The sequence below is a fragment of the Dryobates pubescens genome, chromosome 38, assembly GCF_014839835.1.
Source record: "Dryobates pubescens isolate bDryPub1 chromosome 38, bDryPub1.pri, whole genome shotgun sequence".
Lineage (NCBI taxonomy): Eukaryota > Metazoa > Chordata > Aves > Piciformes > Picidae > Dryobates > Dryobates pubescens.
The window spans coordinates 4152646-4176047 of NC_071649.1; the positions used below are offsets into that span (position 1 = coordinate 4152646).

The 23402-nt window shown below is 42.2% G+C and overlaps 1 protein-coding gene across 3 annotated transcripts in view; it reads left to right on the top strand.

The window, feature by feature from the left end:
* The first annotated feature begins 1235 nt into the window (after window positions 1-1235).
* Window positions 1236-23402, top strand: part of UBP1 (upstream binding protein 1) — a 28696-nt gene continuing 6529 nt past the window's right edge. Inside the window, exons 1-11 of one of the 3 annotated variants that reach the window (XM_054177138.1) lie at window positions 1236-1737; window positions 10478-10629; window positions 11337-11413; window positions 13165-13270; window positions 13869-13975; window positions 15693-15845; window positions 16000-16110; window positions 16661-16768; window positions 21871-21974; window positions 22521-22575; window positions 22755-22845. In XM_054177138.1, the coding sequence (XP_054033113.1) occupies window positions 1625-1737; window positions 10478-10629; window positions 11337-11413; window positions 13165-13270; window positions 13869-13975; window positions 15693-15845; window positions 16000-16110; window positions 16661-16768; window positions 21871-21974; window positions 22521-22575; window positions 22755-22845 (1177 nt within the window). In that variant the 5' untranslated portion in view covers window positions 1236-1624. Of the gene's footprint in view, window positions 1738-10477; window positions 10630-11336; window positions 11414-13164; window positions 13271-13868; window positions 13976-15692; window positions 15846-15999; window positions 16111-16660; window positions 16769-21870; window positions 21975-22520; window positions 22576-22751; window positions 22846-23402 lie in introns of all 3 variants that reach the window. The other 2 variants (XM_009898992.2, XM_009898994.2) reach the window with 2 other exon arrangements.

Sequence of the window (23402 nt, forward strand, 5' to 3'; positions counted from 1 at the left end):
ATAAGAGATTATAGTTGTGTTCCAAAGTGTGCAGCTGCACTGGAGTTGTAGAAATCACTCCATTACATCCATCAGTCCCCTCAGTGAATGGGTGCTGGAACTCCCTGACACCATCCTGTTTCCAAGTGACATGCACAGTTCCCAGTGCAAACGGAAGGTAAGTGAGGATGTCCTCTCACACCTCCATTCTTCAGCCTCTGTTCAGCCCAGAGGAAGTGTGGCATGTCCCGTTTTTTTCTCAGCACACATTTTAACTGCATCCTCATCTTTCTTCATTGCTTCTCTGTAGGTGTTTGTTTCCCCACCCTTATGTAAATATAAAGTTCTCTTCCTACACACTTCTGAACACCTGCCTTTAGGTTGGGAGGGCAGCACACAGGTGTTTTGGTAGTTGAGGAAGAAGTCCTTTTTCTGGCCTTTCAATACCTAAAGGGAGCCTATACGAAAGTTTGGGACCATCTTTGTAGCAAAGTCTGTTGCAGTTGGCCAAAGGGTAATAAAGAGGGAAGGCTAAGGTAGAAGGAAGGATTTCTTCTACACACAAGGGGGAGAAACGCTGGGCCAGGTTGGCCCCAGGCGTGGTAGAAACGCTTTCGCTCGAAACGTCTTCTCCATGACGACAGCCCAGCTCGCTGCAGGGCGGCGTGGCTCCCAGCCCTCTCTTTTATGAACTACAAGCCAGGGGAGCACACTTCCTTAAGGGCTGCGTACAGCACTAGCCCACGGGGCCGATTACCATGAGCAGCTGTCCCAGACCAGTTCGGAGGCGGGAGGAAGAAACTGGACCCTTAGGAGTCCTAGCCCAGCCCCTCTCCTGCGAGCCGCTGCTCGGAGAGGTAACTGAGGGGCCATGACGCCACTACCTGACCGCTTTCCGCTTCCGGCGAGGCCGCACCCAGCATGCCGCGGGGCCGGGGGAGGAAGGAAGCGCGCCGCAGCAGTGCACGATGGGCCCTGGTAGCCGCTGGCGTCACCTCGCGTGAGGAAATATCCGCTTATTGGCTTGCCTCTCCCCACGCTCCACCCCGCCTTCCTCTAACTGGATCCTCTGGCGGCGAGCAGCCAATCGGCGACCTCGAGCGCGGGAAGGCCCTGCCCCGGCAGCCGCTCGGGGGTGGAAGTAGTCGCCATGTTGGCGTGAGCGGTGTTACAGCCCCGCGAGGCGAGCGGCGGCTCCTCGCGGGTGCCCGCGCTGCTGCTGCTGCCGCCTCCCCCGCCCTGTGAATGATGCGGCCGGAGGCGCCGCTGGGTTGGGTCGGAGCTCGGGCGGTGGCAGAAGCAGCGGTGGCCCTGGGTCGCGTCCAGTCGGTGGCGGCGGGAAAGGGCGCAGCAGAAGAGAAGGAGGAGGAAGCGGCCGCCCGGTCCCCAGCCCCCCACAGCCGCCGGGCGAGCGCAGGATGCTGAGAGGGACCCTGCGCCATAGTCACGCCGTGGGGAAAGGGCCTCCCCAGGGCTGAACGTGGACTCCCCCTTTCCCATACTCTATACGCATTTTCCCTTCTCTCTTCTGCCTTTCACTCTACCCCGACGCCGCCCGCGGAGGCAGCGGCGGCTCCGGGACCGAGCAGCTCCTCCCCGTTCGGCTCCTCCCGCGGCGGTGCGGGAGCGCGGGGGGCGGTGGAATATGGCGTGGGTGCTGAAGATGGATGAAGTGATCGAGTCTGGACTGGTGCACGACTTCGACGCCAGCCTCTCCGGCATCGGGCAGGAGCTGGGAGCCGGTGCCTATAGCATGAGGTAACTCATGGCCGGAGGTGGGTTGTATCGCGTCCGACCGGCCTGGGGCCGCCGTGCCCTGCAGCTGGGCGGGAAGGAGATGGGGCTTTCCCCGCTAATTCCCTCTTTCTATTTTTCTTTCTTTTTCTCTCTCTCTCTTTTTTTTTTTTTTTTTTTTAAATTCTTCCGGTTTCCTAAGGCTTTTTCCCGAGAAGCGAGCGTGTGGCGGAGGCCGCCCCGCTGTCTCCTAAGTGTCGATCTTGCCTAGTGCGGTTCCACATGGTTTGAAAGGGCTGCTCCCGCGGGTCCCCCGCCCTGCCCTCTCCTGCTGCTGGCAGATAGCCTCCTGAAAGGGAGTGCTGCGCCTTGGGCTGGGTGCCTTCAGCCTACACATATCATCTATCCTAAAAATCATACTTTTCTGGTTCTTACTTGTTTAACCAGTAACACGTCTCAAGAAGGTGGGCATCCTCAGTTTGGCGAATATAATTCTGGTTCATAAAAAACAGCCCCGTTCGCTTCAGCATGTAAAATACATTATTTCTGGATCAAGTGAAATATTTGTGTTTAATAGGATAGTAGTATGGTTGTACTTTATTCAGCCTGCTCATTTTTTCATATTTCTGTGTAGCATTTAGTGACAGTTTTTTCCTTCTTTTTATTTTTTTTTTTTTTGTTTGTTTGGGGTGGGGTTGGTTTTGTTGTTGTTTGATTTGGTTTTGTTTGTTTTTCGTTTTCTTGCCGTGTAGCTTCGGTTCTTAATCAGCTTGGCAGCTTCCTTGCCTTTTGATTATTCCCCAGATTTTGTTGTGAAAGTAGCGTTTGGGTGTGCTTTTTTGGAAAGTTAAGATAAAACTGTATTTGTTTGAAGTCAGTATATTTTATCTCGGTTATGGATTCCTGAGTGATCTCTTAGCATGAAAAAGAGAAGCTGCTTTGGAGCCACTGTGAGGCAGTTTTTAACAGGATTAGTATTTTGAGAATCTGGACAAGCGAAACCCTGCGTTTTGATACTTTTGATGGCCTAGCCTGTAAGGCAAATGCATTCACTGTCAGGGCTACCTGGAATTTGGAGGGCATCACAAGTTTTAGCTGTTATATATTTTAAGGCAGAACTTAGAGGTGAAGTGTTGGAACTGCAGTGTCTCTTGAGGTTATAAATCAGGTATTCTGCAGAACAGAAGCGAGGGCTCTTTTGCTAGTATTTGGGCTTGTGCGCTCAGCAGGGTTATGGCGGGATGTGTTTCAGTTTGGTGGGGGAGGGGGCAGTGATTAATTTTTTTTCTTTTAAATAAAAATAACCTTGAGAACTTGGCAGTTCAGAGAACGGGGCAGTTCACGTCTCTTCATGAGAATACTCCCGGTTTTGTGTTCAGTTTGTCTGGATCTTCAATTCTGCCCTGTTGATGTCTCTGTCAAGAAAGCGTTCATCCCAGGAATTGGTGTGCCAGTTGTGGGCAGCTGTGCCGCAGCTGCCTGGATGACTTCTCATCACTCAGTTTCTGGTTATCTTTTCCTCGTTTGAACACCAATGGATGACGTGTGTTCAGGATCTATTCTTCCTTCTCTGTGATGATCCAGCTCTAGCTAGGACTTTTTGTAGTAAGTTGTTGACTGGGATGGCTTTTTGAAGATTTCCCTTTCTTTTTGTGGACTTCATTTCTTCTCCTAGTAATGCACACTGTCTAGTTTGTTAAAGCTTCAAGAATTTTAATTTTTCCTGATGAAATCTGTACACAAGATTCTGCCTTCTGCTTCTAACATCCTTTCATGGTGGGCAGCAATCCTAAGTGTTTTCTGAGTTATGGTAGTTAGACCTTTGAAGGTTCCTTCCAACCCAAACCATTCTGTGGTCTACGTAGTTCTCTATTAGGAGATTTTGCATTGCCACAGAAAGAGTTATAGCAGTTCTAAGGAAGTAATATTCTAAGGCAAAGCTATACAACAGTCTTATGTTTTGTTACATGCTTTGTGATGGGATACAAGTGCTTTTGAAACACACACTAACGTTGTAACTTTGATCACATAGTTAAAGGGATCACCTAATTGCGATTGGTCTTGGGTGGTTTCAGAGTAATTTCAGCAAGTAACTACATGTATTGCTTAGGTTTCTACTGTAGGGAAATCGTTGCCTGATCAGTGATGTGAGAAGGGAAAAATACGAGAAATGGTGTAGCATGAGGAGTGAAGATTACTACCCTGTCGCTCTCCTGTGTGCCATTAAAGGCTAATTACTTGTCACTCCTTTCAAAGAAATGATAGAAGAAAAAGAAATACTGCCCAGGGAACCACGATGGGAGAGCTCCCCAAGCTACACGCCACTGTGTGTTGTTAGGAAAGCCTGCAGATAATCCTTTCACCTGTTAGGCTTGTGTATAATGTAGCTGATACTTCCTTGAGCTAATGATCAGTTGGTGCCCTGAAGTAGAAGCATTGCCCCTCTTTTTATTCTTGTGAAGAGAATTGCTCATGCCCATTGACCTGTAACTGGAGTGGTTTTTAAAAGGAAGCTACTGGGGCAAAATGTCTCTGCAGGTTAGTGGTTTAAAAAAAAAGAATTTAAATCTTGAAAGTCAGTTCTTCTGATTGCTGTTCCAGTGTCATCTTATGCAATAAGAAACTGCCTATAAACATAAAATTCAGTTCAATTGATGGTAATTATTGATGTATTAAGTAACTGCCCCACTTTGGAAACCTGTGTCAAAACGTAGTACCTTCAGTGACAGTGAGATTTGACTATTGCTGTTCAGTTGGTAAGGAAACCACTGCGTAGATTTAAGACTCCCAGTGTTTTCTTGCAAATCCATCACAATGTCCACTGTAACACAGCAACAAATGTGCAATTTTGGGAGCCACCTACCATTGCTATGAACTCTTAAAGATGTTTGATTTAAAAGATATGTTTTAGGAAATGCATAACAGAATTCAGCTTTTTGTGTTTTGAGTTAAATATTTGATTAATGAATTTAATCAAATTCATGGGCATTAATAGAAGGACGAGCACCTGAATGACTTATTGCTGATGTGTAGTTAGGAAGCTTAGTGTATGGGTTTATTTAAATGCTTGCAATTCCAATGGTATTTGTAGTGCTAAAATTGAAGCTGTTGTTGGGGAACTTGAGGATTATTTTGGGAGCAGCTATTTTGGTGTAAATTTGAATTGAAACCTGAAGTTCATTAAACTAAATTGAAAAAGGTGGCTCTTGTTTCTGAAACGGGAAAGCCTGTACAAAATCAAATCCAGATAATCCTGTTTAGGGAGAATCAAGTCAGTTTGACTCTGCTTCATCTCCCAAACACTTGGAGTGTCTTTGGAGATGGGCTGGCTGCTGCCTTGGTTGAGGAGACAGAAACCTACTGCAATCCATCTTGCTTCCTTAGGGTGCTGTGGAGAGGCATGGTGAGGGAACCTTGTGATCAAAGCTTCTCCAAGGCTTTAGGCTAAGCTAACTCCTAAGGTGGTGTCTCAGGTTTGGAGGACCACCTCTGACAACTTGCAGCTTTGTTTGCAGCTGATGAAAGGGAGGGTGATTTCTTCTAACAGCTTTTGTGCACTGATGTGGTTTTAGAGTCTCTGATGAACATGGTTGGGTCATGGTAGTTACTATCTTAGCTTGTTAGTTGCTGTGCAGAAAGACAAGAATGGAGTTAGCTCATTCAGGCCCTGTTTTCATTCTGGCTGCTGTTACACAGTCTCAAGCTGTGCCAGGGGAGGTTTAGGCTGGATGTTAGGAAGAAGTTCTTCATAGAAAGGATTATTGGCCATTGGAATGTGCTGCCCAGGGAGGCAGTGGAGTCACCATCACTGGAGGTGTTTAGGAAGAGACTGGATATGGGGTGCTTGGTGCAATGGTTTAGTTGATTAGATGGTGTTAGGTGATAGGTTGGACTTGATGATCTCAAAGGTCTCTTCCAACTTGGTCTGGTCTATTCTATTCTATCTTGTCTGACAGGATAAAGGACTGTTTATGGTTCTCCTCATGCCTCCCACTCTTCAGAGACTGTGACTTGTTTTTTTCAGAGGAGATGTGTGTTTATTGAATATGTACACACTATTTTCTGCAGAATATGTTTGTTCTATTTTTATGTATTGCACTGTAGCAAAAATAATTTTCATGACATATAGACTCTGTAAAATAAATTTTTATCTACTGATTAGCAATGGAGCTTGTTTGAATATTAGTTTTTTGTGCAGACACAGAAATATGTGAACACTTGTCAGGAAACAGGCATTTGAGGAAAAAGAAAATCCACAAACCTAAACCTCCTCACTTTGTTACCACAGCTAAAACATTGAAAGGCAAACCTTATGTTTTGGATCGCTAACATTACATGTGGGTTTGTGGGGCTTTTTTCTTCTTCCTAGCTGAACATGTGAATGCACTTGAAAAAGTTGAGACCAGTGAAATTGTTAAGGGAAAGACTTCACATTGCATAATTATTTTTGTCACCTCTCAAGGTGGATGGATGTGTGAGATTGAGAGCAGGGCAGCAAGTTTACCCTTGTTTGTGTGTTACTCTCGCTTAGGAGCAATCTGTACTGCAGCTGCTGCAAGCTATAGCAGCAGCTGACATCCCTGTGTTGGAGAGCCACAGGATTTGCAATTGTGAGCAAATGCTATTACAGCTTTTCCTTGGTAACTTCAAGAGCTTGGGAATACACAGGTTTTGGTGGTGGGCTTTTTGTACTTGCTTTGGTTGTTTTTTAAAGGTTGTACCAGACTCCGCATATTTGGAGGCCTTTCTTCAACCAGCTGAGGTTCTGTTGGATGGGTTGTAGGATTCCCAGGAGCAGCATTACATTTGCACCTGTTTTAACAACTGCTTCACAGAGAGTTGTTTTCCAGCAACTACTTCCAGGGGGTCTCATCTTACATCAAACTTGGTTTTGTGGACACAGGGAAAGTGTTGGGAAGTATCAGCTTTCCTGTTGTCTTACTATGATTTGTTCAGACCTCTTAATAGTGCAGAGCTTGGCTTTGAGATTATAACTCTTAATTCAAATACCACTTGAGAAACTTTTTTTCTTAAGGTATTTGTCCTTGTAAACCATGCTTTAAAGTTTCAACAGACCCGCATGTTCTGGGATGTTTTAGTACTCACACCCAAAAGTATACAATCCAGAGGAGAGATAAGGCAGATGATTGATGGAACAGCACTTTGAATTTTTTTATGACATTGTTGGGAGGACAGGAGGCTGTTTCATGACCCTGTTATTATTGCTAGCCAAGTTGGCTTGGGGTTTGTGGGTGTTTGTTTGTTTGTTTTTAATACTTTCGAAAAAGGGAAGAGGGTTTTACATTTGGAAGGAAGGTGATTTTTGTGGCTGATAAACACATGACAGAAGGGTAATTTTTTTTCTTGGTCTGTTTGTACTATGCTCAGATAGACCAGGATAACTAATCACACATGATCAGTCCAACTGGATTCTTTGCTTTCTTTTCTAAGCCTTCCTGTTTCTGTATGGTGAAGTTTCACATATGCACTTCTGTTGGTGTATAATGAAGACTCTTTCTGTTTGATTTTCTGGGAATATTTTCTGCTCACTTGAGGAATTTCAGTTGAATGCTTGAGATGACAAATTGTGTGGGACCAAGATAAGACTTCTCTTACTGACAATAACAGCCTCAAAAACTTGATCTCAGAGTTCTTTCCATCAGGAAAGTAAACCCTGATGGATCTGCTTTTTCAAATGATAGCAAGAAGTCTATCAAAATATGTTGCTGCTGCTTCAAAACCTCACTATTCATTTAGAGCTCAGCTGCTTGTAATAGTCCAAAGTTCACTTTGGCGAGACAAGTGAAGTAACTTAGTGCACAAGATCAAAGGTTATCAGCATTAGAACAAGAAATGCATCAGTCCCTTAAAGCTCTTTCTCCTGTAGCCTGAAATAATTTTAACAGTAGCTATTGCTTTACATCCATCTGGGCAACTGCCAGTGACTGCTGCAGTTCGTGTAGGAGGTTCTTTGCCATGTTAAATAACCTCAGCAAAGGTGGCAACGAAAGTGTTCATCACTCATCTGCGTCGGGCTGACACAAATCAGATTTCACCAGTCAAGGAGGACAGTGACTGAAGGGTGCTAAAGTGCACTTGAACATGGAGGCTGCCAGTGGTTTACTGAGGGAGAGATGATTTTCATTTCCAGGCCATTGGCTCTTTATAAATGTAGAATTTGTATTGGATCTGAGGAAAAAAAGCTGGAAGTGAGAGGGCTGACCTTGGGGGTTGTGGGGGGAGAGGAGGGGTGGAGTTGTTTGGTCTTGTAATAGACTCAGTATTAAATTAGAGGTGATAAAAAGACTTGTCACTCAGGGTATCTCTAGTTTTTAGGAATGTGAGCTACATAATGGCATAATTTATCTGCACTTTATCATGACATGTTTCTTCAGTCTAACTAAAGAGGGCTATTATGAATATTAAGTTTGCTTGCCATTGGTTTCCATCTCTGAATTGTGAATACATCTCACAACATTCCTGCAGCTATGCTGTGTGAGCAATGAATTTTACTTCGTAGAAAATGCTTGTGTCTGACATTTAGGTGGTCCCCATTTGAAGTAATACCAGCATAAACAGCAGGGGATTTTGGCCTGCATGAACTGGGAGGAATGTTCTTTGTGTTCTTGCGTTTGTCAAAGCTGCGTGCTCCTAATGATTTCAAAGGTAAATACAGATGTTAACGATTTCTTCTGATTCCTGTGTTCCTGTTACCGATGCTCCAGAGGAGGGAAATAGGCTGCCCTCCAGTTATGTTTGGGAGGAGGGGGTGTTCTCTCCAGTGAGTCTGTTACCACCTGGTTTTTGCCACCCTCAGTTAGTGTAGCTGTGTTGGGCTGTGCTGTGAACTGACAGGGATCCCGACCTATCCCAGAAAAATGGGTAGAGGGGAAGGGGAGGGATGGAGCAGCTGACATGGCAGAAATTCTTTGTGCCAATGCTGCCTGGAAGACCTTTTGCATCAGTGAACCATAGGCTCAGGGTTATTGAATAAAACTGGTCATCCTCCATTCTTGTACAGCAGTAACTGAAAGGCAGACCAGTGGCTTTGTAGCAACTTCCTCGTTATAAGTCAGTAGGGACAGATCACTTTTTTATGAGGAATTAATAGTTTAGATCACTTAATGTTTCATTAACACTGACAGTTTTTAAGATCTGAATTTGAAATAAGTTATTCATACCCTACTTACTTTTTAAGTTCCTGAAGCTTTCGTTTGTTTTTGGATGGGCACAAGTGTATGTTATGAAAGCATGGGTATTGCATTCTTGAAGTGAATGAATCAAAATGTTCTCTAAGTGGTAGTTGTTTAAAGATGATCTAGGAAGGAGTTTCAAGCTGAAATGGCTTCTCTCTTCCTTTGGAGTGTGCTGGTAGCAAGCAGACCCTTTACTAAGAAAAATGTATGTTTGTACACAGGAAAATAAATGGAGATTCTTAGGTTTGCCTCATGCTGTTTGCTGGAGCTGTTTTGTTTTGTGTGGGTTTTTTTTTCCCCAAATGCTGGTGTTTAAGACTGCATTGTGCTCTGTTGTGCTCTCTTTACAACTAAATTGTAAGGTTGAAGAGTTGGATGGCTCTTCCCCCCCCCACAATGGTAGGCACTCATTGCCACCTGGTAAGTTTTAGCAAAAGCAGGTTTAAAACTGGCTCAATTTGTCTTCCATTTTTATTTGTTGGGTTCCAGTGCTGTATCTGTTAATTTAGTTCATTAATCGTGGCACAAATTAAGCCAGACCAGATACATACTTATTTTTAAATGGTGAGTGAAAAACAGAGGTTTGCAAGGCAGTCTTTTTAATCTTGTGTGAAAGCAAGTGCTACAGAAGTTAGTGAGGAATCACAGGCTCTTTGGTGAGGTACTTTGCGTGCCTCCCTTGTTGCACTTTGTCTCCTATGTGTGTATTTTAAACATAAGCACTGCTGCTGCATTCTTTACATTTTGAAGTCCCTCGTCGTAAAAACACGAATTGATGCTTTGTGTGCCAAAGGGTGATGGGCATGGGTTCCCGGGGCATGGGTTCCTGGCGTGGGAGGCCTTCGTGGGACCCTGCTTCTCTCTGCTTGCTGCAGTGCTCCCTCTCTTGTTGGGCTGTCATCAAGGCACCAAGTTGTCTCTCTAAGGTGATCCTCCAGTAACAGCCCACCCATCTATGAAATTTTCTGTCATGCCTCTGGCTACACTGCTGCTTTTGCCTAGATCAGGAAGCTGCTTGAAGAGCTCTGCTTCTCTTAAGTGGGTATTTCACCTTGTCTTCCGTTGTGACTGGTAAAGGAATGTAGCTAAGATTAAGTCTTTACTGTCAGCAGAATTAATAGGTTAGCTATAATTATGCCAAAGAAAAAGATTTTCACAGTGGAACTTACTTCGGGGAATATATGATTTTGAAGAAGAAAGGAAATGCATGGCTCCCAACTGTGTGTGTATTGGGCAGGCTTACCTGTTTTGACAGGTGAATAGTTAAGGATAAACTGATTTTTTTTTTTTACACTGAAGACAAGAACTGAAGTTTAAATTTTCAGAGGGTCAGCACAAAATGGTGTCTGCTTTCTAGTCTGCTTGTGTTGCAGTGTCATCGTTATGTATCCTAGCCTAAAATTTGGATGTCTAATGTTTTGGATACTGCTCGCATTGGTTTCACCAATAAACTCAGTGACAACATTTTTTATGTATTCCACTGTGTTTTTTAAGTAACAACTAACCTTTCCCCCCTTGAACTTCAGCTAAGGTGAGACTTTACAAAGTTATTTGTTTGTTCTTTTCAGCGATGTTTTGGCACTGCCTATTTTCAAACAGGAAGATTCCAGCCTTCCACAAGAAAATGAGACCAAACATCCACCTTTCCAGTATGTTATGTGTGCTGCCACATCTCCAGCAGTAAAACTGTACGATGAAACTCTTACCTACTTGAACCAAGGTTGGTCTGTACATACATGTTGCAGCCATAACTATAGATGAATGCAGTTTCTGGAGCAAGTGTAAAACTGCAACTGTATTTCATGTTTTGAGTTCTTCCCTGAAAGGGTTCTCAAGCACTGGAATAGGCTCCCCAGGGAGGTGGTTGAGTTCCCATCGTTTGAGGTGTTTAAAAGGCAGAGAAATACGGTGCTGAGGACGTGGTTTAGCACCAGACTTTATAGAGTTAGACAATGATGGGTTGTTGTCTTAAAAGGTCTTCTCCAGCCAAAATGATACTATGATTCTCTGATGCATGTAGGTACATGCAAAATAAATGCACATCAAAAATGAGATTGGATTTCTTACTCTAGTACTCTTGTCCAACTCTCAAACCCATAGGGATAGTCTGTCATTATTTCCACTTTAGAGTCTGTTTTTTTTTCCTTTCTACTACATGGTTGGTTTTTTGGTTTTTTTTTTCTTTCTCTGTGTTTTACCCCTCTCCATTCCCCACCTTCCTGATTAAAATCAGGCTGAAGGGGATTTTAGGAGGCAAACTTCAGGTAGTAATAGCCTAAAATACAGGACTAGTTTTGTGCTCCTGTTTACACTCAATCCAAGCAACCTGATGTAAAGTGAACTAAAAGCTCAGCTGAGATGCATTAAACACAAAATAACTTTGAGCTCCAACTTTTCTGCTGATACAACCTTTCTTCTCTCTAAAAGGTCAGTCCTATGAAATACGGATGCTAGATAATCGGAAGGCTGGAGACATACCAGAGATCAATGGAAAACTGGTAAAGGTGAGCTGAAGTTCTCTGCATAGTGTTACTGAAAAATCTTTGCTGGTGTTTGCATACAAAAAGAGTAGGTTTTAACCTTTTATTGTACTCTTGATTCATGGAGGAAGGTAGACCAGCTGATCTGACCAATAAAGAAAATGGACACAGTGGAGCCTTATGCCTAGTTTTGATTTATTTCAGGTTTGCTATGGATTTTAAGTATACAGGTATGCACTTCCCCATTTCTCAACAGGTTGATTGCATCTCATTTTAGGTAGCTAAACTCAAGCTAACCATTTGATGTACCCTTTATGAGTCTCATCTAAGTTGAGATAAATCTCCATGAAAGGTGCCCATGTCTTTCCTCCTCAATAAAAAGCAATCTCCAAATGAGGTATCTGAAGTTAGGTGAGAGAGATCCAGTCTAAAGACTGTACAGTTCATGGATTGTTTTCTCTGTCATTAGATGTATGTTCAGAATGAGTGTGGACCAGTGTTATCTTTAAAATAAAGACTATAAAGAACTTGAATTCCCAATGCATAGCATCCTTGTGTGTTGTGAAGACTGAATTGTTTTATGCAAAGCTTAAGATGCTTAGTTGTATCCACTGTCTTCTGAGCCATTTTATTACCTTTTTGAGTGGTGAGAGGGTGTGGAAGGAAGCTAGAGGAGCATACAGAAAGAAGCAGAAGCTATGTCTGACAATGAGGTGGACTGAAAAATGTTCAACTCACGATGCAAGTTATTTAAAGAACTGATGAAGGGGAAGAGTTTGCTTTTTCCTGTTAAGCTTTTCATGATTTTATCAAATTCTCTGAAAAAAGGCTTATTCATATACTGGGAAAGAAGGGAAGAACCTCATTAAACTCGCTTTGACAGTTATACACCAGAGGAGCGTGCCTGTAGGAGGCTGAGTTGACTTTGGGCTGGCTTATACCTTGTTGTTCTTTGTGGGATGCTTGTTCAGAGTTTCATGAAGTATTAAGGACAAGCAGAAAACTGAGACATGCAGATGGGCTGTTTCCTTGTAGGGGAGTCTCTTGGTGGTGAGCCACTAGATGGGTAGAGAATATTACAAAGCTGTGCAAAAGCTTAAAAAATGAAATTTTATTGTAGCAAGGTATAACGATGCAGCATCCCAGGACTTGAACAAAGAAGGCGTTCCAAGTTGCCAAAGGTGGTGCAGATCTTTCCAAGTTCCAAACATACAGGGTTGCTGTGAAAAGGGAGCTCTCAAGGACACACAGGGACGTGTGCTTTCTGTTAGCTTGGAAATAAAACCCAGGAAATGCAACAGCTCTGCAGGAGGCACTGCATTTTAAAGTTCTTTGGGTTTTGTTTTGAATGCACTGATCCACTATTAGTACAGGTCAGACTGTAGACTAATGGGAAAAAATTAGACTTCAAGTTAGTCTGCATTTTGCTTGTTCAGTGGCAGTTAATGTATAGATTCCCCCTCCCCCCTGTATAACAAATTGCTCTGTATGTGTATTCCTGCAGCAGAAAAGAAACCTTTCCTTCATAGGGCCAGCTCTGGCCTTTAGAATATGCAATCAGATGTAATTGTCTGTTGAATTTTTACCACATTTGCAGCTATTTCCTGATGCTTGGTTCTGTTCAGTGTTCTGGAATAGTTTGGGATACTGATGGTTGCCCCATTTCTTTTGTTGTAAACCTATTTATCAGCTTTGTGGCTGTTTTGTAATGTTTTAGTACTCCAGGCTGTTCCTAAACATACAGGAACTTTGTGATTTGTTTTCTTTTTTGTTAGAGTATCATAAGAGTTGTGTTCCATGACAGAAGGTTGCAGTATACAGAGCATCAGCAGCTAGAAGGCTGGAAGTGGAACCGCCCCGGGGACAGACTTCTGGACTTAGGTACAATTGTACAGTCTGTTGTCTCTGTATGGAATTCAGTTTCCAGATGTAAGCTGATCATGCACACGCCTGTGCTAGGGCTGTCCAGAAAACACAGACCCGTTTTCTGTGTGCTGCTTTCTCATAGTGTGTGTTTTTGAATATAAATGTTTTTAACACTTTCATGTTCCTTTAAAACCTGTAACTGCTGCCACTCTGCAATCTTAAACACCTAGTAATCTTTCTGATTACTCTATGTTGCAATAATGAGGAGAACACAGACAAAAGTCACTGCCTGTAGTAGATGGTGGAAATGGCACCAATATGGTTTCTCTATTTTGCATAACTTTATTTTAGGTGTATAAGCTGTGTTTGGGGAGAGGGAGGTGGGAAGGGGAATCAAAAAACACTCCCAAACCCTTAGGACTTAGTATGTTGAATCTACTACGATTCTTTAGATCAGTCCGAAGAAATGGTTTATGGGGTTATGGTCAAGACCCCAAACACTACGTTTTTCCACCCTACCTGTGTTTGCTGACATTAACCTTACCTTACTCTTTACTTGTAATCTTTTCTTGGAATATGATTATATGGAAATGTATACTGCTTGTTTTAATAGATATTCCAATGTCTGTTGGAGTCATTGATATCAAGACAAATCCAAGCCAGCTCAATGCAGTTGAATTTTTGTGGGATCCAACAAAATGTACATCTGCTTTTATTCAGGTTTGAAACTTTACTTGACTGGACATCTGTGTTTGGTGCCTTTCAGGTCACAAATAGTATATTTGTACTATGAAGCTTCTCTGTTTGTGATTTGTGGGAGAGCCATTAAATACCAGATTGGTGAAAAATACAAGTTCATAGTTCTCTATGTGTCCCTAGTGAGAGTTTTCAACTTGATTTGGGTTTATGAAAGTGCCTTTTGAATCTAATTTAATTAAAAGGCTTTCAGAAAGCTCTTTGAATAAAACTGGAATGGTTAAGATATTTAGTTATAGAATTTATTTCTATTCCTCCAAATAGTGTTGCTCCTAGATGTGGTTTTCTTTTCAGCTGAGAGGCCCACTCTCCTAGTGGTGAGCTTCAGCAAAGCATTGGCTTGAGGACAGAATATGAAAAATAATGTGCTGTCAAAAGGGGTTTTGAATCAAGACATTCAGAGATGTTTCTTACTGTGTCAGCAGACTTCCTCGCAGTAGGACTTTTACTATTAATGTATTTTGTATTCAGGGCTATTGAACATGTCCTTTGGAAATGATCTAGATACAATGTTGAGTTTACATTGGAACTTCTAGCTCTTGTCTCAGATCCTTTTTATTAAAAAGGAGAAGGTATAGATACAAAGTTTGACGTAGCAGCATTTCTCACTGAGGCTGCTGCTGATGTGAAATTCCATATTGTCAGTAAATTAACTGTCATCTGGTACAACCAAAGGCTTTTTCCCAGCAAGAATTACGTAATTACTACAATGTAGTCTACTTGCAGAATTGTGAGTATTATTTATGCACTTGCTTAGAAGAAGTGATAAGAGACTGACTGCAAATGAAACCTATTCTTATTATGCAAGTATAGTTCACTTCTTCTAAAGGCTAGAGAGCGCAGCATAGCAGCACTGATTGTACCCTTCAGGCTTCAGTTTCCAATCTGTGGTTGATGGCCATAGAAAATACATGGTACTGCAGTCATGTGAGAGTGCAGGGTGTCTGTGGTGCTTGGCTCACTAAAAATTCCAAAAGGAAGCAAAAAAATAATTGGAAGCAATGTTCAGTGAGGTTCACCATAATTCTTTGTTACACTGGTTTTCTCCTTAGATATCTTTTAGATATTTCTACCTTATATAGATGCCTTTTAGATATTTCTACCTTATAAATCTAGTCTGATGCAGCCACTACATTAAAAACAAAACAAGCACAACATAAAAAGTTTGCTGACTTCTATGGGAAATTTGTGATATTTGAAAATACTGTAATTTCATGGGAAATTAAAACTCTTCCATTTAGTGGCTTTCTATAGCTTTGGTAATTAATATTCATTACTAGTAACTGAAGGGTTTTTTTTCTAGCTACTGTGCATTGGACAGTAGTGCCTTGGAAAAGCCTTTGCTCTATTGATGATATTTTTGTCACCCACCTAAAATTTTCTTAAGATTCAACAAGTTCTCATTTAGTAAAAATCTATGAAGCCTTCTGCTTTTAGCAGAGGTTGTGGTGATACACTTGTTTCCCCCTCTTTCCTGTCAGCTCAAGTATGGTAATTTTGGCTCATTTGCACATGGGCATGAAAAGGAACAAAGCTTTAGTTATGCAACTTGATCCTGGGATAGGCTGGGTAATTGTTACTTGTCCGTAGAAAATGTACATGATGTTGGTAGAATGTGGTAAGATTCGTGTCTAGAGTGCTTCTGAGAGTTCTTTTTGTTTGGTGGTGGTTTTTTTTCCAGGTACATTGTATCAGCACTGAATTTACCCCTCGTAAACATGGAGGAGAGAAAGGAGTTCCTTTTAGGATTCAGGTTGACACTTTTAAGCAGACTGAAAATGGAGAATATACAGATCATCTGCATTCAGCCAGTTGTCAAATCAAAGTTTTTAAGGTAACAATAGAAAACAGATCTTTAATAAGTGTCTCAGAAGCTCCATTAAAGATGCGAGACATCTTTATATTACTGCTTGATTTCTGATATCAGATTTCAGTTATAAAGCCCATTTTCCATATACATTCTTGTTCTTGTAACTGTTCATTTTTAGCCAAAAGGAGCAGACAGGAAGCAGAAAACAGACAGAGAAAAGATGGAAAAGCGAACCGCACATGAGAAAGAGAAGTATCAGCCTTCATATGACACCACAGTTCTTACAGAGGTAACAAACCAGCATTTTCTCTGCTGACTGAGGAGAAAATACATAGATACAGCATATCACCTAGCTGCAGTCTTGGAAGGGCTGGGGAAGAATTGGTACTACACAGAGAGAAACTTTTCTGTTTGACAAACTTGTCCAGTGAACAGCAACATTAAATGTTGACATTTTTGTTTAGTAAGCTCTTATTTACATACTTGATAGGTGCTTGTATTAAAACACACCAAGACTGAGCAGCATTTGACTGACTGGACTGAACCTGAGAGCAAATCTTGTGGTACAGATCTAAAAATCTTGCAACTGAAAAACCAAAAAAAGAGAGGGGGGAATCTAGAGTTGAACTAATCTGCCAAATTTTGAGCTTCAAAGTCTGGTTTGCAGATTATGGAGTTTAAGGCCAGAGCCTCAGCAGGTGTTTGCATTTTCTTTCTATTGGAGTATCAGTGAGCTCTATGCAGTTTTATAAAGATTTCACAAGTTTTTAAAAGGCTTATAGATCTTTCCTCACTGTGTAATGAAAAGAAATTGATCCCAATCTTTGGTGTTTGTCCAGATGAGGCTTGAGCCTATAATTGAAGATGCAGTTGAACATGAGCAGAAAAAGTCCAGCAAGCGGACTTTGCCAGCAGACTACGGTGATTCTCTGGCAAAGCGAGGCAGTGTAAGGGACTTCTGCTTACCTTTTCATTGTGCAAGATACCTTGTGCAGTGTTAGATATAGGAGAAACTTCCATTCCATAAAGTAAAAGTACTTTGATTGCTGTGCCTTAATTCTATTCACCTTTATGTACACCAATTGCTTCATGTTTGCTTTCAGCAAAGGAATCCTTCCTAAATCTAACACTTGAACTGTTGCAGAGGGACTGTGTAACTTTCAAAAGCCAAGAGCTTTCCTTTTACATGATTTTAACTGAAACAGCCTTTTGCTTTCTTATTTGTGTGTAATTAGTGGAAGTAAGAAGAGTGACATTTAGTGTTGTTTCCTGTATTTGTACTCACATCCAATACAAGTTTCTGTCTATCTCAGTGTTTTTAAAACACCATTTAGTGTTGATCGTACTGACTTTTCCTTCAGCCATCTACATACTGTGCTGTAGGCAGGTTAATGCAGCTCAGGAGAGTCAGCACTTCCTCATGGTGCCTGTAGGCTGACCCTCTAAGTGCCCCCAGAATGAATCTGACCTTCATCCTACACACCCTTTCTGGCAAGGTTTACTATTTCAGATGTCTTCAGTGCTGTTTTGTTTTCAGTGCTGTTTCAGTGCCACTCACCTTAAGGTTTTTATAGATGAGAAACAATCTTGCACCTTCCATTTGCCAAGTTTAAATGTCAATTATTCAGAAGACCATTGTGAGAGTGTTCTGTGAGGGGGCATGTTGTGCTGGCAGCTCTTTCGCAGCAGCGGTCAGGCAGCAACTGTCTGACTCGTGTCTCTCAGGTGTGATGTAGTTTGTATGTATGGTCTGTGAAAAGTCGTGTATATTTTATTTTAAGATGTAACCTTTCTGATTCTTTGGCAATGCAAACATTCTTTTTCACTTGTTCCAGATGGCCCTGAGTTGGGGAGGTACAGACAGGAGAAAATCAGGATTTTGTCACTTATAAAGCATATCTGAGGCAGCTTCTGAAGGTGGTTCTTGGAGGGATTTCTACTGTGCTCTCTTCTTTCTGTTGTTAATAATAGTTCATTGAATGATTGCTTATAGGAAGACTTGAAGGAGGATTTTTTTAAAGACATGACAAATGCCTTGTCCAGAATAGGACAAACCATAGCCTAACAACATCTGAAAGCTGTCTAACCTGTTCTTACACCATAATTGGAGCAAAGAAAAATGGAGATAGAACAGGTAGTACTGGACTAATGGCTTTCCCAAAGCACACCTTGGAGACTCTGTGTGTGTGTTTATCCATCCCTTCCCTTCTTGCTTTGGATGGGGGTGACAAGGGACAGTGAAGCTGATGAAGGGTCTGGAGAACAAGTCTTATGAGGAAGGACTCAGGGAACTGGGATTGTTTTGTCTGGAGGACTCTGAGGGGACACCTCATTCTCTATGACTGCCTGAAAGGAGGTTGTAGTGAGATGGGGTTCAGTTCAGTTATCAAGTGATAAAAAGAGAGGAAATGGCTTCAGGTGGCACCAGGAGAGATTTAGATTGGGTATTAGGAAAAAATTCTTCACTGAAAGAGTGGTCAATCATTGTAACAGGCTACCCAGGGAAATGGTGGCAGCGTTCAAAAGATGTGAAGACGTGGTACTTCGGGACGTAGTTTAGCGGGCATGGTGGTGTTGGACTGACAGTTTTGGGGGTCTTTTCCAACTGTTGTGATTTTCTGACCCACAAATGTTTTGTCGTAACAGCTATGTACAGCCTTCCAGCTCTCTCCTTCGTGCAGCTGCTTCTGGTTTCAATTTGCCCTAAATAAACACTGCCTTTGGATCATTTGGTCAACTGAGACCATGTAGGGTTTTATTCATGCAGGGTGAAATGCTTTCAGCCTTGTAACCTGGTATGATCTGCAGCTTCAACACAACCTGTTCCATCATGACAATTATTTTTATTATTAGAAATCAGCAGGCCCATTAAAAATACCATGAAATGCTGTTTTTGCTGTATTCATAGTGAAACCATGGTAGTCACTATGCACTCTGTTAAGTGTTGGGTTTAACTACATAAATTTAGTGTAACTTGTTTGCTTGACCTAAAAAAGGGATGTCTGATCCGTAGCTTGGAGGCCAACTCATGAGTCACTTTCTTACCAGCTGTCACTGAGGGGTGTAGACACAAACTAGTACTAAAGATCTACTTTTAAGTAAGAGAACTGACCATTTTTACTCCTTATGTGTTCATTTATGATGGACCTTGTACTTAAGTGTCCTGGGAACTGTAGCTTCATCACAAGAGGAAAACAGGATTGTTCGGAGTGTGTTTTGTGTGACCGAGTTGAGCATGTTGGCTGTTCCTTACCCAATGCTGCTTCTCATGCCCACAATTTTCTTTGTTGAATCTTTTCCTGAAGTACAGAAATTTAGATTGATCCGGTGTATAGTTCTTTTTAAAGCTGGGTATCGTTACCTTCCTGCTACACATCACATACAGGTTTTTTGTTCCTTGCCTTTTGCATCTCATTTTGTATGTTGGCTTTTTTTATTTTGCTCCTCCAACATTCTGCTGTTTTATTTACTGGATATTTCTAATTCCATTTCATTTGGGGTTTTTTGGGTGGTTTGGAGTTTGGGTTTGGTTGTTTTTTTTTCCTATATGATTTTTTCCAGCTCAGCCACAGTCTGATTTGAACAGATTGGTTTCTTCCTGCGTTTCCTTCAGGAAACATTGAATCTAATGTCTTTTCAGTTTAGTTCATATGGGATTCTAGGAGTTTGATCTTTCTGCTCTACTCTTCTATCCTTTCCTTAGAAAGAATCTCCAGTTCTCATTGCCATCACCCATCTTTTCCTTTTCATTCATTTTCCTAAGAATGCCATCTGGATAACACTTTGCCATTGGTCCTTTCCATTCATCTGATGTTCTGAAATTCAATGCATTCACTGCAGTTTCTGCAGCATTTGTCTCAGTGCTTGCCAGCCAGCCACATGCAGTTAACAGTGTGCTGAGACTCATTTTTTTTCTCTCTCTTTCAAATACCTCAGGGTGTTGGGTAGTGATAAGACTAGGGGAAATAGATCCGAGCTAGAGTAGGGGAGATTTACATTTAGACATCAGGAAGAAGTTCTTCCCCATGAGGGTGGTGAGACCCTGGCACAGGTTGCCCAGGGAGGTGGTGGAAGCCTCATCCCTGGAGGTTTTTAAGGCCAGGCTGGATGTGGCTGTGAGCAACCTGCTGTAGTGTGAGGTGTCCCTGCCCATAGTTGGGGGGGTTGGAACTGGCTGATCCTTGAGGTCCCTTCCAACCCTGACAGTTCTGTGATATATAGAAGCTAGAAGTTATCTAAGGAGGAAGAGATTAAAACCACAGCAGATTCTTTAAACTGCTTTTAATTTGAAAAAGGGAAATTTGTACTGTGATAGTTGGGGTCTTTGCATGTTTTTTGGTCTTCAGTGTGTTGATTGATTTTGATGTTAGCGTATAGAATGTCACAAACTAGACTACCTGAAGCTGCACTTCCATTGAACTTGGTGAAATGGTCATGTTTTGCAGAGACAGCTGATTGTAGGGCAGGTATAGACACTGAAATGGGAACATTAAAAGGTTGGGGCAGCAGTGTGGCTTTAATTTTGAATATAAAACCTTTTAGAGGCTGTAAGAGTCAGAAAGTGGAGCTGGAAGAAAACTAATTTATTAACATAAGCACACAGTGTTCCTCTGTTTCATTTTACATCTCTTTACTTCATATAGCAGCACCAGCACACAGGATATGAATAGTGGGTGATGTCACACTTTGAGAGTAACTTCTTCTGCATTCAGAGTAATCAGGTTAATATGAGCAGGAGTTTTGCTTTTGCTGGCACTTAAGGGCAGGTGTCTGGGGCAAGAACCTCTGTTTTGTAGGTTCCTTGAAAAAGCTCTGTCCCCCTGTGCGATAAAAGTGCTGTCCTGATCTCTAAAGGTGATGCTGTGTGCCCAACTATATATCATTTTTGCCTGCATGTTGATTTGGTATTTGAGTATAGCATGGACTTACTAGAAGCTCTGTTGTGAAGCATGCATTTGGGCAGATTCAGGTAGATTGCAAGTAGGAAGAGAAATGACACCAAAGAGAGGCTTGGGAGAACTTGGGGTTTTTGCACTTATCCTGAGTCTGAAAAGTCAGGCTTGGAAAGATTCCTGTCTTTCTGTCTAATTCAGTAAAACCATTGTTCAGCACTTCATAACTTCATTCATGTTCTGTACAGAAGAATGCTAGAGATGGAGCCAAGATAGTCTGCTTTTCAGAAGTTAATCAGTGCTTGGAAATTAAGGCATTATTTCCAGAGCACACTTGTGTGTGCTAGTGTGCACTAGGTACTAGTGTACCTAGTAACAGAGGACAGTTAGCCCTGAGACCTCAAAACCGACTTCTGTGAACATCCAGCAGTATATATTCATTGCTCATTACAGGTAAAGACACACTGTCAGTCTCTTCTCTGCTCTCTGATGGCTTTTTTTATGAAGTTGAATGCTTCCTTGTGACACAGTGGGTTTTTTTCTTTTGAGTTTACACCCAATGGCCAGGGACTTCTGTATTGGTATCACACCCTTGCTGAATGCCTTTTGAGTTTTGGACAAGGAGTGTGGCCAGCAGGTCAAGAGAGAGGATTCTGCCCCTTGACTCTGCTGTTGTGAGACCCTGCCTCCAGCTCTGCTGTCCCCAGCATGAGAAGGACACAGAGCTGTTGAAGAGTCCAGAGGAGGCCACAAAAATGATCCAAGGGGTGAAGCACCTCTGCTCTGAGGATAGGCTGAGGGAGCTGGGGGTGTTCAGCCTGGAGAAGACAAGACTCCAGGGGGACCTTAGAGCTGCCTTCCAGTGCCTGAAACGGATCCTACAGGAAGGCTGCAGAGGTATTTTTCGTGAGGGTGTCTAGAGACCTGCATTTTGTTAACAGCAGACAGTATAAATGGGAGACTTCATGAAAGAAAAGATCAAACTGATTTTTACCTGAAGTCTCTGCATGTAGTATGTGGGATGGAGGGAATCTTTTATTTCAAATTACAAATTGGAATTCTCTGTGGATAAAACCCTGGTTTGAGGTGAAACGAGAGTGCATCAGAGTGAAAACGCATTGTCCAGAGAAACTTAAGCTTTAATTCTTTACCTTCAGTGCTCACCATGGCCAGATACTCCCACAACATTTGTAAACAACAGTCCTACTCCTGCTCCAACTTTTACCTCTGCTCAACACAATACCTACAGTGTCCCAGACAGGTAGGTTTCTTTACTGAGGTAACCTTTTTAACACCAAGCTTACTCAGCAGCATTTTCTGAGTAGATGAGACTGCTTTCTGGTTCATCTGGGGATGGGAGATTGCTTTGGCCTATGTATTTATTTGAGAGTGTGACCCTTGCACCATGGGATTCCATTTGTGTCATTACATTTGCTCTGATGGTTTCCTTTCTCACTACACACTCTTGACAACTTTTCTTCCTGTCTGTTGTCCTACAGCAAACTCTTTACCTTTTAACTGTTCTGGCTTAGTCCTTGTCTATAGAAGCTGTTCAGCTTTTTACAGTAAGACCAGTCTCAGTTCCCCTCAGAAACAGTTAATACAATTTGCAAGAGAAAAACCTCTGCAACTATTTTTACAGGCTGCTCAACAGGTGTCCTGTTGGTTAGAACACGTTGTACTGAGGCACTATTTACAGCGATATCTATTGGGGGAGGGGGGTGGATTTCAGGTTATTTTTCAGCAATGCTTAAGTATTTTGCTTAATTAAATTCTGGTAATACTTCTTATTTTTTCACACCTGTAGCAATTCTTCCTCCCCAAATCACCAAGGAGATGGAACCTCTCAAGGGTCTGGAGATGTGAGTATTTGCTTTCTGGTGTTGATCATGGCTGTATTTGTAAGCTTGTGTCAGAACACATGATTGTGTGTACCTTGGCATTAAGAGGTACTGAAAAGTGTTTTGCTGAAGGGTATTTTTCAATGGTTCAATGGTTTTTTCCAAATCCAAATTATATCCAGTCTTCTTTGTTACAGCAGCTTCATCCTTCAGCCACAATCCAGGAAACTCAGCAATGGTTGCTCAAGAACAGGTTCTCCACCTATACAAGACTTTTTTCCAATTTCTCAGGTATCTATAGTTTATTTCTTTATGTAAAGTCTTTCTTCATGGTAAGAGAGCAAGGTTTGTGTGTGTGAATAACTCTCTGAAAACAATACAGCACCAGTGTTTCTAGCAACTTACCCATTTGCTTATTAAATGGTCTATTTGTGTTGGAAGGCATTTGTTTTCTACTTTGTTTTGGACACCCAAAAGTGAAGCCAGGTTCACAAAATCCTTCTAACTGTGATTGCTCCTTGGAGATTAAGGAGCAGCTGTGGGGAGGCAGGTGAGCAGGCTGGCTGCTCTGCTGTGCCCTTCCCCAGGAGGCTGGGCATTCCTCTGCTGCTACCTTGGGTTTGAGCTCTGCTGCTCATCTTATGATTGCTATGCTGTCCCAGTAAACTCTAGTGCCAAATTCCTGACAGGGACCGTGGGAGAACTTGGAGAGGAGGAGTTCTTTTCATTATTGTCTTTATAGAAGTCAAACAGCAGCTGGCTGATAGATGTTCACTGAAGCAGCAGGTGTGGTGTATGTATGTTTTATTACACTTCTTCAGGCGTGGGGGTTTTGTTACAGTATTTAA